Source organism: Falco peregrinus, chromosome 7 (genome assembly GCF_023634155.1).
Source record: "Falco peregrinus isolate bFalPer1 chromosome 7, bFalPer1.pri, whole genome shotgun sequence".
Classification (NCBI taxonomy): domain Eukaryota; kingdom Metazoa; phylum Chordata; class Aves; order Falconiformes; family Falconidae; genus Falco; species Falco peregrinus.
Window position 1 is genome coordinate 30,212,094 of NC_073727.1, and position 27,375 is coordinate 30,239,468.

General features: G+C 40.2%; 1 protein-coding gene across 1 annotated transcript in view; it reads left to right on the forward strand.

Annotated features, from left to right (window-relative positions):
* Nucleotides 1–27,375, forward strand: part of SLC35F1 (solute carrier family 35 member F1) — a 251,330-nt gene that overhangs the window by 129,744 nt on the left and 94,211 nt on the right. Inside the window, exon 2 of the mRNA XM_055811114.1 lies at nt 14,846–15,021. Within this exon, the coding sequence (XP_055667089.1) occupies nt 14,846–15,021 (176 nt within the window). The remainder of the gene's footprint in view (nt 1–14,845; nt 15,022–27,375) is intronic.

Consider the following 27,375-nt stretch of genomic DNA (forward strand, 5'->3'; position numbering starts at 1 on the left):
CTTAAGGAGCAATAAGAAAGTTGTCACAATGAAAAAAATAATCCTTATTAATTTCATGTGAAGCTGAATATTTGAAGGGCTGTTTTCATGCCAAATTTGGGTTTTGTGGGTAAAGATGCTTTTGCAGCTGCAAACAGTCTTCTGCGATGTCTTTTCCATCTTTTTGAGAAAATAAATCTTTGTAAAGAACAGAATGTGAAAAAGTGAAATGATGTCCTGTTGGGTAAATCGTATTCATTATATTTCACAAGTCTCAACAACTTTTCAGTCTTGTTCTGGATTTCCCTGCTCCTGATTGAGCAGGCCACCAGGATGTCTTGACCCACAGCCAAATTTCCCTGTAGGGAAGTGAGGGGTGAGCATAGTGGCCTTAGGAAGGCACTCTCCCAAGTCACAGGGAGCCCTGTCTTGGCCTCGGGTCACCGGCAGTGGAAGCTTCCAGAGCAGCTGGACCTGCTTAACTCACATACAAACATGGATCTGTGTGTTCAAACTCCGCTTCGTAAACAAAAGCATTTGACTTATAGAGTAATTTAATTGCAATCGAGTTAAATTTTAGTTTAATCCATAAGTAAACCAAGGAAGGAAATCAGAAGCTAATTTCTTTTTTTACATCTATGAAGTATTTAGGTGCTTTGCAACCCCATATAGTCCTTGTCAGGTAATACCTTCCACACATAAATTAACCAGTGCATGTTGCTCAAAAGCCATGTGTAAGGTACCTACGATCATGTCACAATGTCACAGTATGGCCTGCATGCATATAAACCCTTAACCCAGCGTGTGTACTGTATATGATGGGTATGTCAGTGGATTCACTCGGGTGGCTTGCAAGAACATTTCTGCCTTTTCTCTGTTTCTTTTAGTTCTTACTAGGAAAAAAAAAATCAATTGAAAATGAAATGTGTATTGTTACAGTGAAATCCCATTTAATGGCTAACTTCAGTTCCAAAAGGCAAGGAAACGGAGAGCTAAGGCTGGGATTTCATCCTTCAGTTATAATGACAGCCTTAGATGCCTTTCAGAGGGGTGATTTCTAGAGAGCAAATGCTACTGAATAACACAGAAATTCTTCCTCTTCTTTTTAATGCTAACAGTGGGTTTATGCATTTTTTTTCTAACAGTATCTGTGTAAAGCTTTAGAACAGAGCATCTTGAATGGCATGCGTGTACAGAAAATTTAGTTCCTGATTTTTCTTCACACTTTTAATTTCAACTGTCAGACTGACCCCCTGCTCCCTTTGCTCCAAGCACAGAGCTAGGCTGTGCTGGGAGGGGATATAAAACACACTTGCCAGCTGAAGGTTGTGACCATGCTTGTAATGGCTGGGAGGTGATAGATCTCTGCTGAAGAAAAGCAGTTGGCCTGTGAGGAAGCCTCTTTGCACCACAGTGGGCTTTTTATTCCAGTTTTGAGAAACCATGATTTTGGAGAGATGCCTGGACTGGAATGGCATCTCCTTCGTGGCTGTTTTCATAGGAGACGAGCTTCTTCAGAGGGCAGTTTCAGCTTGTGCAGGCTGCTCTCTGATCTGTGCACATCAGGGTGAACCAATGTCAGTGCCACCAGTGAAGCACTACACACAGAGCAACCCTGGGGGATAATAGAGGAGTGCCGTTTTCCAGTGCTAGGGATGAGGAGGCTGACACATCTGAAGGATAAAGGGGAGAACAGAGCTATGCCTCCTCTGTACCTGCTGCTGTCAGGAAGTGGTGTGGTGCTGATCAACTTCCCAGCATAAACTGGGATAGCCTCACCTCATGAGGCTGATCTCATTTACTGAAGCTGGACTTCCATTCTGATCCATGTTTTCCTGGTTCAGGAGTGCGTGTCAGCCTGCCATCTCCATGTGTATGAGAAGGAGACAGCATATCAGCTCCACACACTGAGACCCTCAGCGGCCTGGTTACAGCCCGCTTGTCACCTTTGTGTGACTCCATAGTTCAGTGCTGGGAAGACAAAATTGTACCCAAATCCCACTAAGACAATAAGTTGTACATGATTAAGTTTTCTTTTCTTGCATATCCAAAATATAGATACTAATATTGTGGAGACATTGCAGGAAAGCAGCCTGGGAGGGAGGGAGCTTAGGCAGATCAATGCTTTGTCAAAATGTCAGAGACTGTTCCCTGCAAGAGGAGCTTATAGCTCCCTTTTCTTCACAGGTTTCATTTTACTTGAAAGTCATAATTCTTGTCCTTTAGGTCATCGGTGGCTTTGTTTGTACATTTGGCACCACAGCAGTATCCTCTAGGCCAGGAGTTTTTCTGTCCTGACCCTCTAAAAATCTGTGGCTGACCCCCTCCCAGATAACTTCCAATTTTTTCTTTTTTTTTTTTTTTATTTCAAACACCTTGCAATTTTAAACTCTATTAAGACCAGCAAAAATGAGATCAGCGCCCTTATGTTTTTTCAGCTTAGCCTGTTCCATCATTGTGTGTCAGGTCTGCAGTATATTTACAGTGTTTACAGAGGCAGTCATGCTGTTCCACGGAACAGAAAGGAAGAGAGGAAGGGAGAGATTTATCTTGGAGCCAGTAAGCCAGAATCATCACACTCATACCTGAAGAAGAACTTTGTGTTAAAGATAGCTGGACTTTCCATTTAGCAGGAGGTGAATTCTTTCCAGTTGTAATTTCTGTTCAAAATACCTTTTTTTTTCTTTTTAATTTATGTGGAATAGAAATTCAAATGGAGGTGCAGAAGTTTGGACCTCCTGTGTAGATTTGGTGGGGTAATGGCTATCACTGCAGTGTAGTCAGCAAACAGCAAAAGCAAAGAGAAGTACCTGCACTCCACATCCCTTTGAGGAAGCTGGCTTTGCAGCGGCCCCTTTCACCAAGTGCTTTCTTTCCTGCAGACCTGTGGTGTTGCAGAAATAAGAAAGGCAGAGAGGAGCTGTGAAAGTACCTATGGGTTATCACTGCATCAGTTCTGGCCACCCAACTTGAAATGCCTTAGAGGGACCTTGGTTTTAGAAAGGACCAGTAGCACACATAAGAGAAAACTCAACACCTTTCAAGTCATGTAAGCAGGGCACTCAAAACTGGTCCAGCTGGGCCAGGAATAGTGTAGCCTACTGAAACCCCTCATTGCTGCAGCCCTGGGGTAGTTACCTACCTAAACCAGAAATTCGTTCTCCAGCTGTGACTCTGCAGTTCCTCTGGAGCTGGAGCAGAACCTTCTCTTCCAGAAGGTGGTACCCAGCTCTGTGAAACAGTTGATCCCCTAAATCGTTTGTGTAAGTGGCTTCAGTGCTCTCATTCCATGGACTCACACTTATATATTCTACCTCCTGTGGTGTCTTAACCACCAGATTAGTGATAGATCTGATGCGGATGTTTTCTGTTCCTCCTTAATGAAGTTGTTCCACCATAAAACTAGGTATGCAGGGTTCACAGGCAAGAAGAGGGTAGAGAAAGACAGTCACTTGAAAAGGGAAAATCCTGGCCTCTATGCATTAATGAACTGTTGGGGGGAAAAAAAATGTGTAAAATTTTAATGTCCTTGCATTTGTCATAATATCCATGAACAAGCAAATCTGAGCATTACTCCTGCTTCAGGGGCTGCTGAATGATGCATCAGCAATACTAACCCACACGTGGGAAACAATGAGAGGTCAGGGCCCTGAAGAATTGGAAGTCAGAATGAGCCACAGGCACACGAGCATCTCTCCTTTGAAGTAACTGGAGATTTGGGAAAGTGCGCAGCAGATTAATGCATCCTCAGTGAAATGCTAATGTGGGTATCCTTTGCCTTTCTGTACCAGGGCTGCAATTAAGAGGCCAATATTCAAGGGCCAATTTAAGGACATTTTTTGTAAGGTTCCTTTGATGTGTTTTAAGCATGTAGACAATAGCTGGAACTTACTGTAAAGAAGATTCAAATTTATGGGAACTATACATGCCTACCTGGGGAGAAAACGCAGCCCTCTGAAGCAGTGATTTTCCAATTCTTCCATGTTTCAATGTCATTGAAAACATCATTGATAATGTCTAGAAAGGTTTAAAAAAAAAAAAAAAGTTGTGTTCTGAAGCTTTATATATAGTTTTAGCCAAGCAGAAGATTTTGCAAAATCTAGGCATATCAATTTTATTTTTAAATTAAACTTTTATATTAGATATTAATTACCATCCAGAATGAAGTCATTGTTATGTAATGTCTGCATTTTGCAGATGTGCTGATATATATTAAAAAAAATATCTACATCGTGTAATAATTGAATTAGTAGTTTTAGTTCTCCGAAAGACAGCCATGATCTTCATAGATGTACCTTTGAACTTTCAATATTCATACCTGTCACATTTTAACCTCTAATTTTATTGGAGAAACAAATGAACTATAATTGCTTTAGGTGCATAATTGTGGATGCACAGCCAGTACTCAGAAGTGCATATGCTTAGAGTTACGCATTTTACAGGGACAGAAATACAGGAACAACTTTAGCAATTTTCAGGAGCATCAGGAAAAATCTGAAGTCATCCATCATACTGACTCACATACCATTTTCTAGAAACTACCTAATTTTCCAAGCCCATACTTCTTGTTTCTGACAACACTGAATTAAGTTACAGTAGCATCTATTACTTGAGGAATCTTGAGTCATTTAAACTTGTTTTCCATCAGAGCGTTCCGTCAAGATTGGCTTATCAGTGGCAAGGGTATAGCAGGAGCTATAATGTTTTTCACCTCCTTCTTTATCAACTGTCTCTCAATAGCTGTAAGACTTAGTCCATAAACCACCATCAGTTTAAACTATATTAGCACTGTACAATAATGGCAAGAGAGCAATAAGAAGTGATGTTGTACTTCTTAGCGCACCAGTGAGCTATTTTTCTTGATGCTGGGAATCATCCAGGTCTATTACTGTAGGCTCTCAGCTCCTCTGAGAAAACTGGGAGCTAATGATGATCTTAACAAAACTGAAACTTTTAAAACTGTTTCTCATATTTCTATCACTGTATTTATAATGTCCTGAACCTCAGGCGTAAAAACCACTGCAAGTGAGATGAACTAATAAAATGTGACAGAGAACTTCGTTTTCTCCGAGACGGAGAGCTGTCAGTCCTTCCACATCCCACATGCCTTCCAACAGCTGAAAGCTCAGACTGGTGTATTTGAAACAGAGTAAGAACAAATACCTGTCTTATAAAAAGACATCTATTTGTGTGCTTTATTCCTGAATTGCAAAACTAATGGTGATCAGGAGCCCAATGGCTGCCTAGCTTTCATTGGCTAAAATGTAGTATTTTCAGCAGCTGTCATATTTCCTATGGAATTCCAGCCTGAGAAATTACAGGTCACTCTTAATCCATACTTCAGGACATTTTTCTGTTTCTAAGACTGGAAATCTCACTTATTGAATTAATTTTTGGAAAATTATAGAAGAAAAGTTACTTGTTTAAAAGTACCATATTCCTCAATTAGTGTTTGTAACTACTTTTGTAAGCTCTCATGTGGAAAGTTAATTCTGTCATTTATTATTCTAATCTACATCAGATCTTTAGATCTAGGAGTCTTAATTTCTCTGGTCGTACTTGGGTAGAAAGTGACATTTATAAAAAGTTATGGGCTGCAGCTAGCTTAAATCGGTTTATTTGGCCAAAATAACCTGAAATACAATTCCATTATTGGAAGTTCATCTAGAATTGTATTTTTGATTCCATCAGAAAGATTGGAATATTTTCAGTCTATCCAGTGCTCCCTAGACAAGGAAGTGGCCAAGAAGTGTAAATAGAGAGACCTTCATTCTTAAAGAGAAAAAGCCTGGGTGCTCCAAGTCCTGTGATTTGTAGCTGAGCAAGCAATAGGAAATTTCTGATTGGAAAGCAGATGGCTGTTTCAAAACTTCGGCGTGTTTTTAGGATAAACTTGCGCTTTTTTTCTTTGTTGACTTACTGGTAGGATGAAGCTAACTATTGCATCAACACACACCCTGTGCCTCCAGTTTGCCCATAATGATTTACCACCGGACTCTGTCAAGATAATAGCATGGAAATTTTGTGACCACACTTTCCTTTGCTATTTTTTGATGTATTTCTTATTTAAAAATACAAGAGAAGTGCCTTCTTTGCACTTAACAGGTAGTGCAGCAGATTATGTCAGTAGCATCTTGCTAAATAGTAAGTGCAGGGGTAAGTTTTATCTGTGTAAGAATAGTCTTTTAAAAAAATCCAGTTCCTTTGTTATTAAAGAATTGTAAAAGACATATTTGTGAGCACGTGTGTGTGTGTGTGAAATTGGGTTAAAGCTTATTATAAATTAAACCCATTTTCAAGAATTTCTGCAACTGGCAATATGCAAGAGTTGGGAATTTTTTTAGGTAAGATGTCATCTTAAGAAGCTGCTCCAGAGACTCCTGAGACTTGGTGAATATAATTCTGCTTTTTTTTTCATCTGAAGCCAGCAATCTGTGCTGGTCCCTCAAACTGTTACTTAAAAGCAGCAGAACCTGAGTCAGCCACAGCTTTGAGGCAGATGTGCCTAGACCTTGAATTCTAGTGAGCTCCCCAGAAGGCTTTTAAATTCAAGCCCAGTCGTATTTGAATAGAAATTAGAACGTTAACACTTTGAATAGAAAAAACTCAAAGCAATGAGGAAAGCCAAAAGGTGAAGGATAAGAAACATGTGCAGCTCTCCCCTTGCCCAGCGTGGCCTTCCAGTCAAGGTGGTGACTGCTGGGATCCTCCAGCTCTCGGGAAGTACCAGCCATGTGGCCAGGTCTGTCTGTCCCTTCCCTTTCCTCAGGGCTGTCCCTGGGATGCTGGGTGAGCTGCAACCCTTGGCTTTGTGCGGTGGCTCTCCTCTGCCTGCCTGGGCCTTGCTATACCCACAGCCTTCTCCCTGTGTTCACCAAAGGGAAAAACAACCCCACTTCCCTCATTGGGGCCCCATCCAAGTCGGTGACTTGTTACAGAAACATCATAGATGATGGGGAACACATAGATACAGCTGATAACATGCAATACAGAGGAAAGTATCTATAAAGTTTGGTCTAGAGCCAGAGTGTGAGTGAATAAGGAGGTGGTGGGGAGCTGGGGAGGTGGCAAGAGAGGGTGATGAGAGCAAGAAGGTGCAGAGGTCCCCTCCGCTCCCCAGATTAAGGCATCAAGTCTTTTAACTGCAGTGAGAAGGAATTAATTTTGTACTCCTGGCCCTCCTGGAAGGGCTCAAAGGCTTGATTTTAGGAGGGTGTGTGGGTGTGTGTGGGTGTTCTTTTTCAGCTTACTTGGGACACAGAACAGAAACCAGATGAGGAACTCACGAGTAGTGTTTTACTCCCCTACTCGCTTTTCTTCACAAATTAGGCCCTAGGGTGTCAAGGCCTGGAGCTTTTCAGACCAGCCTGAAGGTTTGAAATGCATGAAGTCCATGGTACCATCCTAAAGACATTAAAGTGTTCACATTTGGAAAATAAAGAGCTATCAAGATACTGCAGAGAACCTGCATTTCTTTTGAGCATCACTGGGAGGTTGAGGTACCCTGCAACTCACCAGGTAGAAACTTCACGCTTTGTGCCGATACCCAGTACAAAGCCTATACATCATTTAAATGTGACTGAAGATTTCAAAATAATGACTCAGGGGGAATTAAGTGATGGATAGGGTTGGTGTTGCATGGGTTTCACTCTCTGATTTGAAGGTTAATATTAAGAGTTATTCATATTTTAATGCAGTATATGGGTTCAGCTGGGATTCAGGCTTTGGTATTTCACTGTTCAACAATGGCTTGATGCCTATATTCTGAAAATATTTTTTGTTGTTTTGTTCTGCCCTATTAGAAATATATAAAATATCCTTTGTTTAGACCTTCAAGACCATCATATTTTCTTGAGGCATCACCTAGAATGATCATGGAGAATGTACACTATGGGAGCATTTGGCTAATAGAATAAATGTGGCACACGTGCCAATGATGTTATTATCAGTATATATGTAGGGGAACTTGGTTTCCCTTTACTGCTATGAACAGTTTATTATAGAATATTGTGACTACTTCTGTAAATTGCTCTAAATTTCATGCATTAATTGAACCTACTTGCTGCAATCCTTAACCCTATTGAGAGAAGCAGAGGACAGAAGGCTTGTGTGTGCCAACTTGTAGAATTTCTTTCCCGTGTAACAAGCATGTCAGAATAATGGGAAAATAAGAAAAGATAAGTTTCCATGCAAAATTAGTGTAGAATCTTATTCTCCAGATGCAATTGATTTCAGAGCAGTGCAGGACTAATAGGAAGCTTCATATGCTTAAGACCTATCATAAAATCTGCAGCTTTTGCTTTCAATGAGAGGTCAGTTGATTGCCCTGAAAAGAAGTTTTACCAAATCTTGTTAATTTATTCTTTCACAAGCTGCCTATGTGTGTGTTAAGTGTGAACAGCAAAATGTGGAAGTAATGTCCATGTCCTCATTAAGCAGCTATTCAAATGCAGGGTACTGTGGAAATTTAGGAACTTGGCCACAGTGGAAGCAGCCACATTGGGGCGGTGGTGGGAGATAGAGTTTGAGTTTTTGACATGTATGCTGTTCCTGTGGGAATGTGTGTCAACATTGCTATCGGTAGGTGTATATAATAAGATTCCACATCCACCTTTAAACATTTAAATGAATTCGACTGGATTCTTATAGGGGCATAATTTCAGCTCAGTTTGAATCAAAGTAAAGTTTATAAGACTTTGTTTTATTTTTTCTTGAGCTTTTACAGAAACATGCTAAAATGCACTGAAGTGAAGAAGCTTGGCAAAATCACAGTGTAGTGACAGACATCATCAACTTTGCTATGGCATAGCAGTAATCAGTCTCTAAATGAAGTGTATATGTTTTTTTCTTTTTTTAAATACATGCTTGGAACATTTGGAGCAGTAACTTTGTATAGCAGTCATTACCATCATGGAGAAAGCGTGGTCCTGCCTGCAGGCCCACTTTTAACAGTGCTATGCAGCAGCCTTTACAGATGTGTTCCTCTAGTGAAATCTCAGCTCAGGAAACAGACTGCTAATCTCTCATCTCCTGGAGCCTTTGGCACGCTGAAGGATTAACACACCTCATGCTGAAGATTAAAAGTAGCAGTAGCCTCTGTTCTTTACCCTCTGAGTTACCCTCTAACTGATGCAGTGGGGACCCATCGGTGGAAAGAGACCAAATAAACTACAAAAGAGAGGAGGGAAAGCAATTAAATTAAAATAAAATTGTCATGGAGAGTGCTTTAAAACAGGATTTAGTGTCAGAGTAAAACAGGCCCAAATGTTTAAATCACTTGGCCGCTCTCTGTATGTCGCTGTTTCTCCAGCATACAGCAGCTGTGACTGTGTGGTCCCTTCTGAATGTTGCCCTGCATTTATTTTGTGTTGTGAATGGTGTTTTAATGTTCTGGGGAGGACATGGAAATGAGCTAATAGTCAAAGCTAAATGTTTTAACTTTATGAAAAATATTAACAGATGAACGTGAGAATAGCTGTTTACTACTTTGTACCACACTAGTGCATATGTGCAAGCAACAAGCGCTAGCTTCAGACTTCTTTGATATGGGAATGTCTGCCTTCAGAAGTTCATGGTCTTATCATGGCTGATAAACAAGGAGAAACTCAAGTGGCAGAAATTTCTGTATGCCTGGAGGAGCAAGTAAAAATGATGCTCAGCAGCTACCAGCCCAGGCATTTAAACAGAATTAAATGGCTCCCAATGCGAAGATAATGCTTTGTCTTCTGGCTCCTCTTTTAAAGAGGTGATAAAGAATTATTGTTTGATTTCTGTTAGGGTATCATGAAAAACCCATGATAGATGCCTAGCAGTGTGACACCTGGAGATTCAGGACTGATTCTGACCTACTTCTTACTACAAAATACCCATCTGACTCAATAGGAAATGCTGGACAGATTAACTGGCAAGTGTAGCAACAGTGAAATGAATTTGATTGGTTCCAATGCAGGATTTTAATTCAAGCAAAAACATTACTAAAGCTGGCCGTAAATTGATGGTTTAAGGAGAAGAATGTCTTCTATTTGCTCTGTATTAGTGAATGACTATTGTTAAGATGAGAGGAAACAGCCTCAAGTTGCGCCAGGGAAGGTTGAGATTGGATATCAGGAAAAACTTCACGAAAAGGGAAGCCAAGCATTTGAACAGGCTGCTCAGGGACATGGTTGAGTCACAGTCCCTGGAGGTATTTAAAAGATGTGTAGATGTGGCACTTAGGGACATAGTTTAGTGGTAGACTGGGCAGTGCTAGGTTAATGGTTGGACTCAATGATCTTAAACATCTTTTCCAACCTAAATGATTCTGTGATTCCATTTGTTCATGAGATTAAAGTTTAGAGACAAGCTGCAAATCTTCCCCTATTCTTACTTAGCTTGAGAAGATGCTGTTGATCTTAGGGAGGAAAAATGGGATTTCTGAAGAACTGCTTTATTTTGATTTAAATAGAATACAAGTAGAGAAAAATAATAGCTCTCAACTAAAGAGAAATTGGACCCCGAAAATCAGAAACCTTCACTTTTATAAAGCTTTTTATACTGAGACTCTTTTTGGTGCTGTTTGAAGGCCCTGAAACCATATGCTTTTCTTCAAGGTATGAATGAATGTTGCTTCCTCAGTGAATGAATGTACTGCTGAAGCCAGCATGGTAGACCAAAGGCTTAGGGAAGAAACCATTCTTTGTGCTAGTCTGAGTAGTGGAGGGTATGAAAACCAACATGGAAGGTGTTGCAGATAAGATCCATGTTTCGTATTTCAACAGTATTACAGTATTTAGGAAATATACTGAGTGCCAGAGATGACAGCAACGAGTCACTTTTTGCTCTGTCTAAAGAATGAAGTAGGTCTTCCACAGCCACTGAAAGCTTCTTTTCAATGTTTGTTTGCTGCTGCTTCTTAAAAAAGAATATGTATATGATTATTCTTATCCAGGTATTAAAGGCTCAGGAGCTAAGACTCTTTTATTATTAGAAAATTGTTGGCAGGAAAAATGAAATACAGATAATGCTATCAGGCATTTTCTCTACAATTCAGGCATCTTACATTAGTTACTAGGGTTATCCAAACATTATATTATTCTTTGTTGCTTCTGATGTTGTCATTAATTCAAACAAATAATGTAAGATTTTTTTCTACTTTTCTGCTTGGAGAGAGATGAGTTGTTATCTTCCATTCATGCAAGGCAAAAATCAGCATTTTGTTGATCTTGTGCTTTTGTTTCTTTCATACATTCATTTCACCTGTTTTCCATGGTGGTTAGTGTTTGTTGCAACCTACGCTTATGAGATAAGGGAAGCATACCAAGTCTTCTGTGCTGCTATTTGTCATTCAAGTCTGTAATGGACACATTTTTAGGTATGGTAGGAGAGCTTAATGTGGGCATCAACCGTCTTAAGAATAGCTATACTGTGTAAAATGGATCATCTTTGCTTGAAGTCTGTGTACTTCATGGATGTTTGAATTAGTTCTGCTTAACCATCTAACTTATGCTACTCTTTGCACTGATGAGATAAGAATAAGAGATGTATCTTTCTATGTCATACATTGTCTATGAAATGTTTAACTAAGTTCTGACTGGAAGAGGAACACAACAGCTTGATTGTTCTTACATATGAGTTTTCTTACATAGTTAAAAATGCCAAATGTGTGCAAAAATCAGAGACGAGCAGTACTTATTCAGTATCACTTACACAGTCAGTGTTTTGAAAGCCAGTGATGGCTGTACTACTTACACTGGTCTTCCTCAAAGTAGTTTTCTGCATTTTTTTCATTGAGTTGATACCCAAAAGACAATTTTTACTTAAAGGCTGTTTCAAGCTACAAAGATAATACTCTGATCCACATCCAGCCTTTATCTATAGACTTGGAGGTGTTCAGGTTCACAGTCCAGATTCTTGTCCATGTCTACTTTTACTGAACTCCTAACTACCCTTCTTTAATGACTTTAAGTAATACAATATTGAATGGAATTTTTGATGCATTTTGTAATTGACAGAAGACATAGAAAGCTGTTTTAAATTACTTCTTAGGAAGAAGACCATAAAATCTGAATTACCTTGAGTTACCTTCTTGTTTGTATGTTCATGAAATGTAAAATACAGAAGCTGAGGACAGGAGATTGTATATGTGTGTGTGTCTATATATATATGTATGTGTGTCTCTCTCTATATATATATGTCAGGCTGTAGATGGCTGCTTGAACTCTTCAGGAAAACTGCTGCTTGTAGATGTGGTTGAATGCCTTGCCAAAGAATTAATTATGAAAAAAGTACATCTGTTTTATAATTGCAAAATGGCAATGACAGAATCAAAATGTACTCCAGAGAGGGCTACAGTTATCGGATACAGCCTTGAGATATTACCTAGGGTTTTTCATTTTTTGTTGATTGGATTTTTAGTACAGACATCGGTACTGCCTGGTTAGGCTTGGTGACATACCTGAATATAGAAAGCTGAGATAAAAAAGTTATGTCTTTTATAAGACCTCATCAAACTTTCCACCAGTCTAAAAAAAATGTAATGATTAGTGATGTCCAACAGCTAACTGCCATATGGAGCAAGGAATATTTTAATGGGAAAATCCTTTAATGACTGAGGATATATTTAGCTTTCTGTAAATCTAAGCAGGATCGAAGAGGCTTCTTTCCAGAACAGATGTAGTCCTACAATGGACATAATACAACATTTACTCGTGGGCATAGCTGAGGTACAGAGAACACCTAATAAAAACCTGCACCTCCTTAAAGCAAGCAACACATTTAGAGATAGATATTTGCAAACATTTAACTTACAAACGAAATAAAACTACAAAAACTGCATTAGGCAAAAGGACAGCCTGCATGAAACTTCATTACACAAGAAGGACCTAGGAAACACGATCCAGCTAAATGAAGAACTGTCAACAAATTTACAAGATTAATATGTGGATTTAAATTGCAGTCACTGTTCAGGTTTCCTGCTTTAGGTCAACAGTATAGCAGGTAATGGCAGGAACTGAGGATCCATGGATTTGGCAGTGTTCACATCATAGTCTCAGACATCATCTCTGTTGAGTGTGTTTGTTTCCCATGGTTACGTTTCACAGTAGAGTGAGTAATGTGAAAGTGGAGGCAGCAGTTGTGGAGTCTTAGTTGCTACTTATCCAGCAGTCTGCCGTCAAAACATGGGGTTTAGCACAATAAAGTTTGTACTCTTACTATTTGTGTCAGGCTGTTTGTCAGCGATGTATGTTAGCTGAATATAACTACCCAGACTGCTGTGGTTTCAGTGTCTGTTTGGTTGAATCATGCCACAGCTGACACCCAGACACATTAGTGGGAGGATTGTTTATGAGAAAAAGGGAAACAAATTTGCCATTTGATTTTACCCGGAAAGTTGTTATGGGAGCACAGATGCTTATGGCTGCTGAATATGCCCAGCCGAGGTCAGGGAAATCTGTAGGGAAAGCAAAGCAGCCTTGAAGCAATTTTTTTTAACCATCTGGCAGAGGAGAACACACATGAAATACTGTTGCAGCTGAGCAGAGTGCTGCCCTCCTTTGTCTACTCCCTTAGGATTGACTAATCCCCTTTCCTCGTACCAGGCTCTGATGAGACTGTAGAGTGTGCTCCTCTCCCACCTTCCCCTCTCCTTCGTGGGTTCCCCCAGGGACCTACTACCCCTCTTTTCTGGTAGTTGGTGACAGCTGCAGCCAGCAAGGCTTGAACTATCTGTCTGTACCCTTTGGATGTCCTTTTGCTGTCCCTTGCGGTCGTCGTGCTTGCTCCTCTTCCAGGTCAACACTTTTGCATTGCATGCTTCTGCACGGGAAGGTGTAACTGGGGAGCAGGACTAGTCAGCGTGAAAATACCGACACATGGAGAACCTGGGAAACCTCTTAAGGACAATTAAAAATACACATATTCCTGCACTGTGAGGATAAGAGATAATAATTGGAAAAGGGCAATTGTTTGGACTGAATTGTGCAGCGCAGTTAGACAATAAATTCTGTGAGAAGAGTAAAAGAGATATAGTTGGAAGGGGAAAGGGCTTTCAGATATAGTGGTTTCTTGAAGAAAGATGAGAAAGCTATAGGAAGACAGAGGACATGCACAAAAGGAGCAACTGTCAGAGACCTGTGAGGAGAGAGAATGGGGAACATTGTAATAGGGGAATGCAGAGGAGACTGGAGATTAAAGTCAAGAAAAACAGATTAAAGCAAGAAGCCAAACCAGAAAATACATTTTTAAGAACCAGAAGAAGACAGGAAAGGAAAAAGGGGAACCTCCCACTCCTGCTGAGCAGAAGAGGAAGTAAACAGTGACGAAGATGAAAGAAAAAGTTCATATATTTGCACAGTAGATGGGAAGAATAGTTTGTACAGTGAAATGGAAATTAAGTGAGAGGAAGTAAGTTATATAGTAAATTCATGTTGATGGTGAAACACAATAAAATTTTTTCTCTGCTTTTTCTCTGTGGCTACTAAGTCCTTGAAGAGCTGTGATTCCCACTGTCTGAATGATACTACTAGGTCTTTCTGTTAGGGAAGATGCTCAAAGGAAGCAGTGCTGTATTTTGGTTGATTTAAACTATCATTTATCCTTTGTGAAATGTGAAACGTGAAATTAAATGATAGAGATGTACCATCTGCTGTTGTTTAATATCTGAATAAAAGCTAGTGTGTTTGGGCAATGTTTAAGCCTGTGGTAAAAGCAGAAATAATGGAAACGTTATGTCGGCTACACCCAGCAGATCCCTCATTAACTGAAGCATCGCGTTTCTTCCCATGTCTTAGTCTTCTCACTGTCGAACATGATTCCTGGAGGAGGATGAGCATTTCCTCCTTGACAAGGAGGCTGAGTGTTTTATATCTGTTTTTCTCATTCATTTTAGGGATCTCTTGCTGTCTGTGGCGCTCGGCCAGGTACTCTCCCTCCTTATCTGTGGCATCGGTCTCACAAGCAAGTATTTGTCAGAAGATTTCCATGCCAACACACCTGTTTTTCAGAGCTTCCTCAATTATATCCTTCTGTTCTTGGTCTACACAACAACACTAGCTGTCAGACAAGGTAAGTGCCTCTCTGAAAGTGTTTGATAGAAAACAGTGAGGGTAAAGGCTTTTGCAGAACAAGCAGCTATGTGATTTAGATACATATGCCATTAACATTTGTTACATATTTATATTACTAGTAATACATATTGGATGAACTGAAAGAACCCCAACAAATCTTCATTAGCAAAGAATGAATCAGTATATGTTGGGGATAGTGGTGCTGCCTAAAAGCAGTACTTTTCACTTCCTAACTGTTCTTACAGGAATGCTCCTCTTACACCTGCCTCTCTGGCACCGTAACCACAAACTCAGGGTTCATTTTGGATTTGGCTGCATGCCTTCCTGGGAAATACTACTATGCTTTACATCTTGGATAGGCTAAGGAGAGCTCAGCTGCAAGCAAAGAAGAGCTTGCTAGTTTGAGTTACTGACCACAGCAATTCAATAGTTCACCTATTAGAAAAAAATGGCAGCCAATTTTTAGCCATTGGGAAGTAGAAGATGAAGAGAGGGAGTTCAGGATGCTGTCTCTGTGGGGTGCTATGTGGGCAGAGCAGCTCTATGGCCCTGTCACTGTTTTGCAACAGGTCCTGTATAACCAATATGACCTCCAAAGTGAGAAATGCATTATAGTACACTTTGGTACTGTGTCAAATGATCCTCTCTTTCAGAGTCTATATATAATACAGGGAGTTTGTGCCTGGCCCGCCCATCCCTCCTTTCTTTGAGATTTCATATCTAGAAGAGGTGTGGGAAGTAAATGCGTTTTAAGTACATTTCTCACCCACTCATTTTTTTGTAATCTTTTTTATTTATTCACCTTCACAGAACATGTGGATTAAAAGCAAAATAAAAGAGCAAAAATAACATGTGCTTTCCTGACTCTGCTCTCCTGACATAAGGAGAGAAGGGCTCTATGGATGAAAATAACTACAAAATGTATTAGGCTGTGGTACATTTATCAGCATACTGAGAGGTTCGTGTTTTCTTACAGGAACAAGTATTTTTGGATCGTTCTTTGATGGTACATCTTTTAATGATTTGGGAACAGGCCTGAAGCTTAAGTTCTTCACTCACAGTACAGTCTTGTGATATAATACTATAAAGTGTTCCAAAACAGCAAGGACTTCATTTCCATGCAAAAAAAAACCAGTCAGAAATATACTGCTGTACTGAAGCACAAAACATTTAAATGTGTTACAGCTTCAGTTTTATAAACCATGGTCTCCATTGACATTTTTCAGAAGTGACGAAGGCCAATCTGTAGAGGAAATGGAATCTAAGGAAATCTCTTAGATAGGGAGAGATTGCTCAGGCAGTGTTTCACTGTCTTGGTATTTCAGTTTGCGTAGGGAGAAACATCATCACAGGCTTTGCTCTCCAAAAGGTTTAATGCATGTAGTAGTACCATCTTTCTGGAGAACTGTGTTTAAAATTATTATTATTCTGAGTGCAGGATTGCCTAGATGTTCACTAGTTCTGTCCCAGAAACGTCCTTTTCAGGACTGATTTAGATACTGTGGAAGCCAAGTCCCTATGACTTTTAAATAGATTTTACTTTTTTGAAAATGCTCACTTGTGAGAGGGTATATGGGCCAGCATACTGCTGTGCATTGCAGGGGTTTATTTAGAGTGAGGTTTGACATTTCAAACCTGGTACGTATTGACATTTCAAAAATGCTACCAAGCACTCTGTTTTACACATAAAAATGTATTAAAACTGTATTTTATAAATAATTTTATGTTTAAAAATATAGTGGTGGACTAAAGAGAAGTTTGTCAGAGCTATCTGTTGTGCAGGGAAGATAGACTTGGGAAGCGAATAGGGAAAGTGTTAGGGGTACACGAAAAATGGGTGAGGAGGATTGGGGAAGGTGTTTGAACGGGTCTGTGGTTGAATACGGATCACACGAACAACGAGAGCAGAACATTAAGCTTACCAGTGGAATAGTCTGGAAAAGGAGCTGTCAAAAGAAGAAAGATGGTTTGGTCCAAAAAAATCCAGAACAAAATTGGCTACAGACACAATGAAAGCATTGATGCAGGCACTCAGCATAACATTCCTGCTGGATGGTGTAGCACTATGCAGCCAACTCATTTAATATTGTGAAGTGATTGAGCCTGACATTGTCTTTTTGCTTGTGTATTTATTAAAATTCATTATCTCTGTTCCACTGAGGTAGTTCTTCTAGCAGCTCCAATCATTCGGCTTCGTTAAGAGATGGAAATCACTTAATAATGATATTAATTTTATATGGGATGATTCTGTTCTGAGTGCTGAGAACGTCAGGAGGCTTTTTTTTTTTTATGTGCAATTCTTCTACACAATATGCACGATTTAAGATTCTTCAAATTATCCTCTTTTTCCTTAGGAAATCAAGCCGTCATAAGTTGGCTGGTAGTCAGAAAAAACTGCATCCCTTTATCTTTTTCTTTGCTTGCTTTCTTAATCTCTGGGGTTTTTTTTCAGAAATGTACTGGCTAAGGAAGTATCACTTGAAATAGCCAAAGCCCCCCTTAATTTGCTGTAGGACTGAAAACTATAATTTCCTGAGACATAAGGAACTCCTCTTTCTTTAGAGACTTCTTCCAAATTTTGATGTACTGTGGATCCTCTTTGACTTAGCCTTCCATCACTGTTTATCTCACCCCTATAAACTCCCTGAGTGATAATGAAAAACTAGAATTTGCACTGGTCTCTGAAAACCATCATTAGCAGATGATGAAAGCTCCTGATTCCTGAGTTCTTCTGGCTAAAGCCTTCTGCAGTGAATAGCCAGCTTCCAGCAGCTAATGTTAGTCCATGGGAACCAGCAGCTTCCACTATATTTTTATATTGTGGATCCAGAATTTATTTCCAAAATAATATCACAGCCCTTTAGTGAGTGCAAAGATTAGGACCACCACCTTGCAATGAATCTACATGTCATCAGATAGTGTAGGAGATGCACAAGTCCTGCAGGTGCCAGAATCTCTTGAGTACTTTTGAGCTTCATTGCCACGTCACAAAAAAAAAAAAAAAAAAGGAAAAAAAAAAAAAAGAGAGAGAGAAAAGTTTGTCCTGTAGCTCTAGATGGGGAACCAGTTTCAAGGCAGTAAAAGTGCACAAGTCCATAGTGAAGTCCATATGAGTAAGCCTTTTCATCATTAATGCAATTTTGTTCTCCTGACCAAAAAATAAGAAGTGACAGAAGTATTAAAGGAGATCTGTACTTGTGAGGTTTTCCCATGAGACTTAAAACGTGGATACTACTCAGGCAGAAGTCACAAAAAGGAAAGAATTTGGCCAAACTGGGATTTTTCTGATGCAAAATCCAACCACCTTTTTCTAGCAGTTGAACTCTAAAGTTTCTGTTAGATTGTGAATCTGGTATCTAGAAAACTCTCTTTTATCCTGGATATTTTAATGCAAATTTTAATTTTTCTTGTTATGTGTAAATTTAAGTTGAACTTACTATTTCCCCAAAGAGGTGAGTACAGAAGGTTCTTCACAGTTAGAAATGCACATACTCAGACATGCATAGATGGTAGTAGCCGCTTAAAAATACATACCCACTAGAGCTTCCAGTCCAATGCTCATTAATGCACCAGTACTGAAGGTCTGAATGTAATTCTGTAGGAGTTTTCTTTGTATGAGGACAGTGCTATAAAATTATTATCACTAATGCGTCATTATAAGGCAATGAATGCCAGCATGTTTTATCTGGCTGAAATGCCAGAAATCTAATAGGTAATAAGGACTTCCTCAGTTCTTTCTCTTGAGGTAACTTCCTCTTGTGCCGGTTGTTTTCACAGCCAAACCCTGTATTCGCCCATGGTAACAGCTCTGAGTTGAGAAGAAGGTTTTAACACCTATTATCTCAGCTCAGTCCCCTCATCAGCAGAGGATTCCGCTTAACAAAATCTTGTTAGGGCACTTCCAGATACTCCTTTGGGTTGTGTGTTATTATTAATCGAGGAAAAGAAAAGCTTTGGCTGTCAGGAAAAGAGCCTTCTATCAGTGAAATGGAGCTATGGGACACAGAGCTGGTGGAGATTAGTTTTAACATCTTAAAAAGCAGTAAGTGGGAAATTGTCCGTAGTGGACCAGAAGGTGTTAATTACTAAACAGTCAACGTGGGTGCAAGCATCAGCAGCTTGCCACCAAAAATAAATTATTTCTAAAAGCCACCTCACGTGTACTACAAATGAAAATATCACATCTACTAGACATCATTAAAAAAAGAAAACATGCTATTTTTTGTTTTTCTAGAAAACAAGAAATGAGGGAGCAGTAAAGATGTATTTTGAACAGAAGGGTATCATTAAGCCTTAAGGGCCAGATTCTGTGGTAGTAGGGCTCCACATTGCAAGCTGTTCCTTTAATTTTAGTTCAACAAGTTACCGTGTATTTTCAGCCTGTCATTCATTACTGGGGGCTGGCATTAATTTTCTAGTTCAGAAAAGTTTTTATGAATCTGTGCATGTCTGTATGAGTTCTGCTTCTAGGCTAAGTGATGAGGTTATAGCATATGTCAATGGAAATATGTTTTTCCCAAGAATAACTGTAACGTCTTAGATTTGACATATAATCAAATGTGATCTGTCCCTCTGAGTCAGCTAGAGTCCTGTGAGACTATTAGGGATTGCAGTCCTGTTACTTGAATATCATATTTTAAGCATTTCTATCTAGGATTGGTTTATGACATTAGTATCTCAGTCATATGTAAATTCCTGATTTACCTGCTATTCACCTATGTATCTCCATTTAGATATATGATACCCCCCTGCCCCCACATCATTCCTAATTCCGCTAAACTCACTGAAACAGGCTACTTGAAGGGAAGTAGAGCACTATAGAGGAGTTGCTGTTTTACTGCAGTGCTTGTCAGCTATTTGTTGATTGAAAGGGTAAATGCCTCTTTTTACTCAGTTTCATTGCACTAGCAACGTTATATTAACACAAAGCTGTATTATGTGCTTCACTTAGGTAGACGTACCAGAATTTCTTTGACGTTAACACCTTTTTTTGTCAACTGCCAATAAGAACATGCCTGGGAAACAAAGACGGTACATGATTTAAGCTGATCAAACCATATTAGGTATAAAGTAATGGGGAATATGTGTTGTACCATTAAGATGAGATGTCTTCTGGAAAGGCATCGATCCTGTCAGAATTTTCAGTGAGAAGCCTTCAGAAATATGGGACTTTCTCTTCACTGAGGATGACAGGGAGTGATTTTGATTGGAAAAGATGCATTTCACTGTCATTCAGTTTCCTTAAGTACGCTCACGCCTCTACTGTAGAACAAAGCTCAGTTATCCCTCAAATGTGAAACAAAACCTGCACAAGCTGCAGCCAAGCAGCTTCCAAGCAGCTTTATGGTACTCTCTGCCTGCAACAGAGAAGTGGTCCAGGTCCCTTAAGGCAATGGCCCAGCCCACATGCTGGCCTGCAAATGCATGGGAAACATCACAAAGAGCAGCAGCATTCCCCTTGAAGCACAGGGCAGGGGAAGGCAAGTTGGCCCAGCTCCTCCTGGCCCTCCTGCTGCAAGGGGCCAGGCTAACCCTGGGCTGTAAAAGTGAAACACTGCAGCAACTGTGGCTTGGGACCAGTGAAAAATAATGACCTTCTGGTCTTTGGTATTCTCATAGTAGCACTGCAGAGTCTCCCTGCTGCGTTGTGCTTTGCAGTCTGCAGTGCACGTTCTCCTAATTACTCTGGGCTTCTAATTAGGGATGCCAAACTGTGTGGGATATGTTTATTATGAAAATGGTCAGCCAAACAGTCCTTTTGTCTGGGCTTTGAAGAGCCCTTTTCATATTCAGAGGGAATTCTGTACTTTAGGAGAAATGAAACTAGAATGTTGCCTGTTTACAGGCACTTCAAATTGCAGGGATCTTTTTTGTAACGTGCAATTTTCTGTTTTGGACAGCATGCTCACAGGAGCAAGAATTACGATGTGTTATGTGTTCAGGATTTGCCTGTCACCTTGTGAGCGTACCAGCAAGCTATCTAGATAAAAACAGTATGACTAGAGCCAGATTCCTGTTCAGTCCCATTTGCATAATCATTGTCTTTGTGCTTGAATTTTCCCTCTACTTTCAATCGAGTTTTAAAAATGTCCTGCTGTAAAATGCTGAATGCTGCTGCTCTCTCTACTGCATGAATCTAATTTTACTCTGTAGATGGTTACAATTCAGTGAGTTGTCAAACTTTTCCTGTATGTATAGATTCCATAAAGGACCTTGTGATCCTATTCTTTATGCTAGTTTCCGAAAACCGCAGGATTTCCTTTTCCAGTCCAATGAAGTCTTCTCGCATTCTTAGCCATAATACAGAAACAGATGCAGTTTCAGCAGAGTATGGTTTACTCCAAATAGCTGGTAAGAAGACAGGGTAAAAAACCATAGACCATATTGGTGATGCAAAGATAGGATTAAAACCAATAGACTTGACCTTTCTGTCTTTTGCTTTGCTTTCTTTTGCTATTCCTAGTGGAAAGGTTGGGTGGGGTTTTTTTTAATCCTCTGAGTTTTTCATTGTCAGCTCTCCCTTTTACACTAACCAGCAGACAAACACTTTCTGCTTTGGCCCTGCTGCTCCTTTCCACCCACACAAGGGACCAGGCATCTCAGGGCATCTCAGGACTTAATTAATTTTCATCAGGTGTGTTTTGCTTTACCAGCTGTTTAACAAGGTACAAATAAACACTACAGAGGGGAATTCTGGGACCAAACATAGTGAAAATATTTTGGCAGGTAAAGGCTCAAAAGAAACCTCAGCCCTTTCTTTCTGGTGTTTTTATTTCTCATTTCTGTGCTCCTGGTTGTTAGGTTAGACACCTGCTATCCAAACTCACAGCACGTGACCTGTGTTATGAAATATCTGTCTTTCTGGTAGTCCTGGCCGAAGCAGCATAGTCTATCCTTTGCATAGTATCGTTGGAATAAATCATGTATATCCCACAGCACATACAAACTGAAAAACGGAAAGCACTGTTCCTTTAGGATGCAGGTGGCAGCAGTTAAGCATGAACATTGTGTGCCATGGTTTAATGATGCAAACACTAATATGCTCATGATGACCCCAAAGCAATAAAGGCCAGGCCTAATCAAGCACCCATGCTGTTGCATTCTCTGTAGTAGTATCTCATGATCCCTGACGCGTTTCATTCAGTCCAGAGATGTCTTTTGTTTTACTAGGTTGCTTTCAAAATAGCTTCGCTGCTCAGAGAAGTATCCTTTGTGCCACCAGTAACACAAGCTGCAAGAGGGCACTGAGTGAAAGAACAGGAACACCTTATTTTTCCTGTGCCTGCTGACGCAGACAACAGCACACACACAAAAAGAGGGGATTTCTCTTACCATCCTCTTGATCTAAATGAGGAAAGGGGAGGTCTTGTCCATGAAGAGAATTAAATTTGTTCTACGGTTGCATGTGAACTAGGGGTACCAGTCCTTCTAACAAAGTCCTTGGGGGATTCAAATCAGGCAGTTCAGTGGACAGATGCTCAGGTCACTCTCACTTCAGGAATTTCAGACTCAGCTGTATTTCTGGCTGCCAGGTTTATGCCCTTAACCAGTTTCTTCTAGAAACAGCATTCAGATTTGCACCATGGTTCAAAGACTGGTGCATATTTTATGAGAGCAAACCTTACAGACTTTACATGCAGTGAGCATAAAAGGGATGATAAGCTTTAGGCTGGCCAAAGTCCTGGGTGATGAACCATGTTTGCATCAAGACACTGCACCATCGCTGTAAGGCAATGTCTATACTGAATATACTACTTGACAGTAAGGCAGTTTTACCCTGGAGGTAAATGTACATACAGTTTAGGAACATTTAGCCAGATGTGCCCATTCCATGCCAGTAACTCCATAAATAGAAACCACAGATGCAATAAAATGGGAGGCGATGCAATTATTCAGCTCACAGCTGCAACATCACAGGTAGCTACTGGAATTTTGCAGAATCAAGAAATCATCACAGCGTGGCATTTTGTACTGTTTCTTCATGATTCCAGCATCTAAATCTGAAACTTGGGGCAAATCTGCAACATATATTTGCAAACATTTATGTTTGGATCAAGATTTAGATTTTGTTGCTGAGCCTGGGAAGCTCCCTCCTTGCACACTTTTCCAGCAGCCATGCCAGCCCTTCAAACATGGTGCTAATCTGAACACAAGTCTGTGAGTACCTGTTTAAGAAGATACACCTTGTCACGAGAAGGATGAGTGAGCAGGCTCAAGGAAGCTCTGAGGAAGTGCAGTTTGAACACTTGTGCATCTTGCTGCATGATTTGGATCCCTATCTCTACAGCTGCCGTTACATGTATTTGTACTTGTACCACAGATTCAGATAGGGGCACAGATGTTGTACGTAAAAAAAATCAAGGCTTTTAAGCATGTGGAAAGCCAGGCATTGCATGGTACAGTCCTGGACGTGCTTGGGTATCATGGCAGTGAGCACATACTGAGCTTTGAAATTTGGTCCACAGAATGAGAGTACTGCACAGGGGTGAATGTGGTTCTCAGTAATTTTAACTGAGGATAAAGCAGCTCCCTATCTAGCCCAGATTGCATTACAGTATGCCAAATATTGAACTGTTTCTTAAGGGTGCAGGCTGAATTACGAACAGTTAATTTTCTGTAGAACTAAGGGATAACTGTCCTTTGTAGTGTTAGTATATGGGCCTGACTCTTCTTAATACATTAACATCTTAAGTGCTGTTTATGAAACTGACCATCCCTTCCCACCACAATGAGGAAAGTTTATGGGTCTGGTAAATTGCGTACCCTTGATCCTGCAACTGTGAGCAGAATGCGAGGGTTGTCTCTTCCACTTCATGCAGTATCAATATTTGCCTGTGATTTATTGAATATTTAAACATTCATCAATTCAAGCAGCTAGCCTGCGTAGCAGGATCCACATTCAGCACACGTAACTCCAGTGTTCATACGGGAGATTTGAAGTGTGGTTACAAGATGACAACTGTATTGCCTGAAGGAGATAAGTCCCGTTCTGCCAGAATGGTGCTTTGTATGTAATTAATGTAAAAATTGAGAGGAATAGAGTTTATCCTTGCGATTGCCTTTCTCATTAAAAAAGAATCATAATGAAAGAACAAAGCAGTCCCTGCAGTAAATGGGATTGCCTTCCTAAGTTTTCATTAAATCAAAGGCTCAGCAGCATCCTGTTTTGCAGAGCCCAGTTGTAAACTGTACACAAGACTTGCAGCAAAGTCCCTGTGACGATCACATCCTATCTGAAGGTTTGGAAGTGCAGTACATGGAAAATAGCCCACCTCTCCATTTTCTTTTTCTGATTTCATTAGCTTCTGTTAACAAGATGGTACCAGTAGAGAGGAAAAAGCAAAGAGTGTATGCAATGCTTCAGGTAACTCAAAGCCACAACTGTAAAACTTAATCTAAGTAAACTGCCTTTTCTAAAATAAGGACTATGAGACAACATGAATCAAGGGAATAAAAAGTTATGTTAGTAGGGAAAAGCTCTCTTTTCAACTTATTCTTCTGACTCACACTTAATACCAAGCTGTAGCAGAAGCAGTAATTTCCTCTTCCTTCATCTCCATTATTACCAGGGTAATCCATATAATTATTGTTACAACTAAATACATCTTCAGGCAGTTTTGGGTCCCTCGCTACAAGAAAGGCATTGAAGTGCTGGAGCATGTCCAAAGAAGGGCAACAAAGCTGGTGAAGGGTCCAGAGAGCAAGTCTTACAAGGAGCAGCTGAGGGAACTGGGACTGTTTAGCCTGGAGGAAAGGAGGCTCAGGGGAAACCTTGTCATTCTCTACAACTAGCTGGAAGGAGGCTGTAGCGAGGTGGGTGTTGGTCTCTTCTCCCAAGTAATAAGCAATAGGACAAGAGGAGATGGCCTCAAGTTGTGCCAGGAGAGGTTTAATTTGGATATTAGGGAAAATTTATTCACCAAAAGGGTGATCCAGCATTGGAACAGGCTGCCCAGGGAAGTGGTAGAGTCACTGGAGGTATTTAAAAGATGTGTAGATGTGGCACTCGGGGTTATGGTTTAGTGGTGAACTTGGTAGAGCTAGGTTAACAGTTAAACTCCATGATCTTAAAGGTCTTTTCCAACCTAAATGTTTCTATGATTCTATGACTCTAAATATCTTGTAAGTTTTTCTACCATTTTGTAAGCATGTTTTTTCCTTTATATTTGGCTGAGCTTTAGCCATTGGCATATGTTTGCTTCAAACTCCTGTTGCATTTCTGGGTGATAGTGCTATAATAATTGCAGCTTCATCTGAAAAAATGTTTACAAATTCAGTACTCAGTATGCAAGCTGCAGTTCTGCTGAATGCTCTCCCGTCTGCTCATAAGCTGCCAAGCACAGGCGGGAGCAGCAAGTCACTTCTGAAAGATGCTCAGAATTCAGGGACCTGGCGACTCACCTCTTGGCTTAGGTCTCCATTTGGCTGCAACGTTGCTTCAGGAACCCTGAGGATACTTTAGACCCAGGTCGCTACTGAATAGAGCAGCTCAGGGTCATTAACAACTGGCTCTGTTAGAAACCCTCCCTACATTATCTTTCCTGATTTAACATCAAAGAGAAAAGGAGAAGAATAATATATGCTATCTAGCAGCCTCCTCCATTTCTTGCACACGTTTACCTGATGGGAGGAGGAATCTTTGAGGGAAGGTGCAAGCTTTGCTGACAGAAGTAGTGAGCACTCCAAATACATGGGGAGGGAGAGACCATGTGCATATCTCAGAGGAGCACTTATTCTTTAGTTTTCAGTTATATGACAGCAACAGTCAATTCATAGAGATATTTTTATAAGTGTTACAGAGATATAGCAAATGAAGTTTCAAAGGAAAATTATGCATCTGTACCTTTTCTGAATTAAATATTCATGAACTCGCTTTTGTGCAGCTACTAGGATATTTACTCAATATAATTTGTTCATACTTCTCTGATTATCTGTCTGTGATCTGATACTTGGTTTTGTATAATTCTCAAAGAGGTTTTAATACCCCAGGGCAGAGGTGTACTGTCACTGCTTTGATAAAATGGATCTGCGCTGATTTGCGCCATTGATGATATAAGTGAAGGAGTTGCATGTTCATGACCATAAATTATAATACATTGCTATTTGAAATCTTTTGTATTGAACGTGTTCTTGAGTGTCCTATTAAGATTTCAGCCACCTGGTGTACAAGGAGAACAACTAGTTAGTGCCCTTATTTCTTGCTGACTGTGTAAGAGGTTTGGCTCCATTTTAAAGGACCTGTAGTGGCTTGCCCTCATGGAGTGATCCTAAGAGTTTTTCCATGCACACACATCCAAAAAAACCTAGGTATTATCAGTAGATTTATTTTTAGCATTATTTTATATTACTTATCATCTCAAGATCCCAGTGAACTTCAGGTGTTCCTAAGCTAGGCTTCATGCTTATTCAGATAGGTGTGTGATAAGAAACAGGCCATGGTATAACCAGGAACGTCTCATGTCCACTCACAGCTTTTATAACAGTTCAAAGAGATGAAATACCATAAAGGGGCAGAATCTTGCCAGTAACCATACTTGCCATGTGAACCAAGTTGCCAGTGAGCTCTTCCCAAGCATGCCCCGAGGTGAATTCCTGAATGCATGGACACTGATGAAGAATCCTGTGGATTCTTTTGCAACAGCATGCTGAAACTGTGGGTTAAATTTTGTGTTAATACAAAAGATGTCTTATGTTAAGACTGTATTCTAAAGCTGAAGAAAGCAACAAAAACATTTGAAGGACTCCAGGGAATTTCTGGAGCCAAACCTGATGTAAAAATGCTTGGTGGGAACTGGTCCCTGCTAAAGCTGGAGGTAGGAGGTCTGAGTGGACTTGGTCATTGAGCCAGGTAGTCAGAAGTCACTGGGTTGAAATTGTTGGGTTGAGTGCTTTCTAAAAAAAGCAGCTAGCAGAGGGGGTGGCAGGCTGGCAGGAACTGGAGTTACAGAAGCAGCTTCGCAGAAGTCTGAGGGAGAAACACCTTTTTAGGTGGAGGCTGGAATGGTCCTGCCGCAGTGCACTCCTGAATGCTGATATGTCAGGAACCACAGCATGTCAGGTGGGTAAGGTGGAGAAACCATGTCATGGGAAAGTGGATTTTACCGACAAGTGTATGCCCTGGTATTTTAGTTTAGATGATAATGTGCTTGGTATGTATTGCTATCATGTCCGAAGTGACATGTTCCTCTTCCCAGTGGTGTTTTCCTCATCCTACAGTAGACCACCTCTCTCTGTGGTGGAGTGCCCTATTGAGGATGTATAGGGAAATTAATAACTACTGGAAGTTACTAAGCAGAAGCAAGACTAGACCTTTCCTCAACTTCTCTCCCCACACTACAGCTATAACACTGAA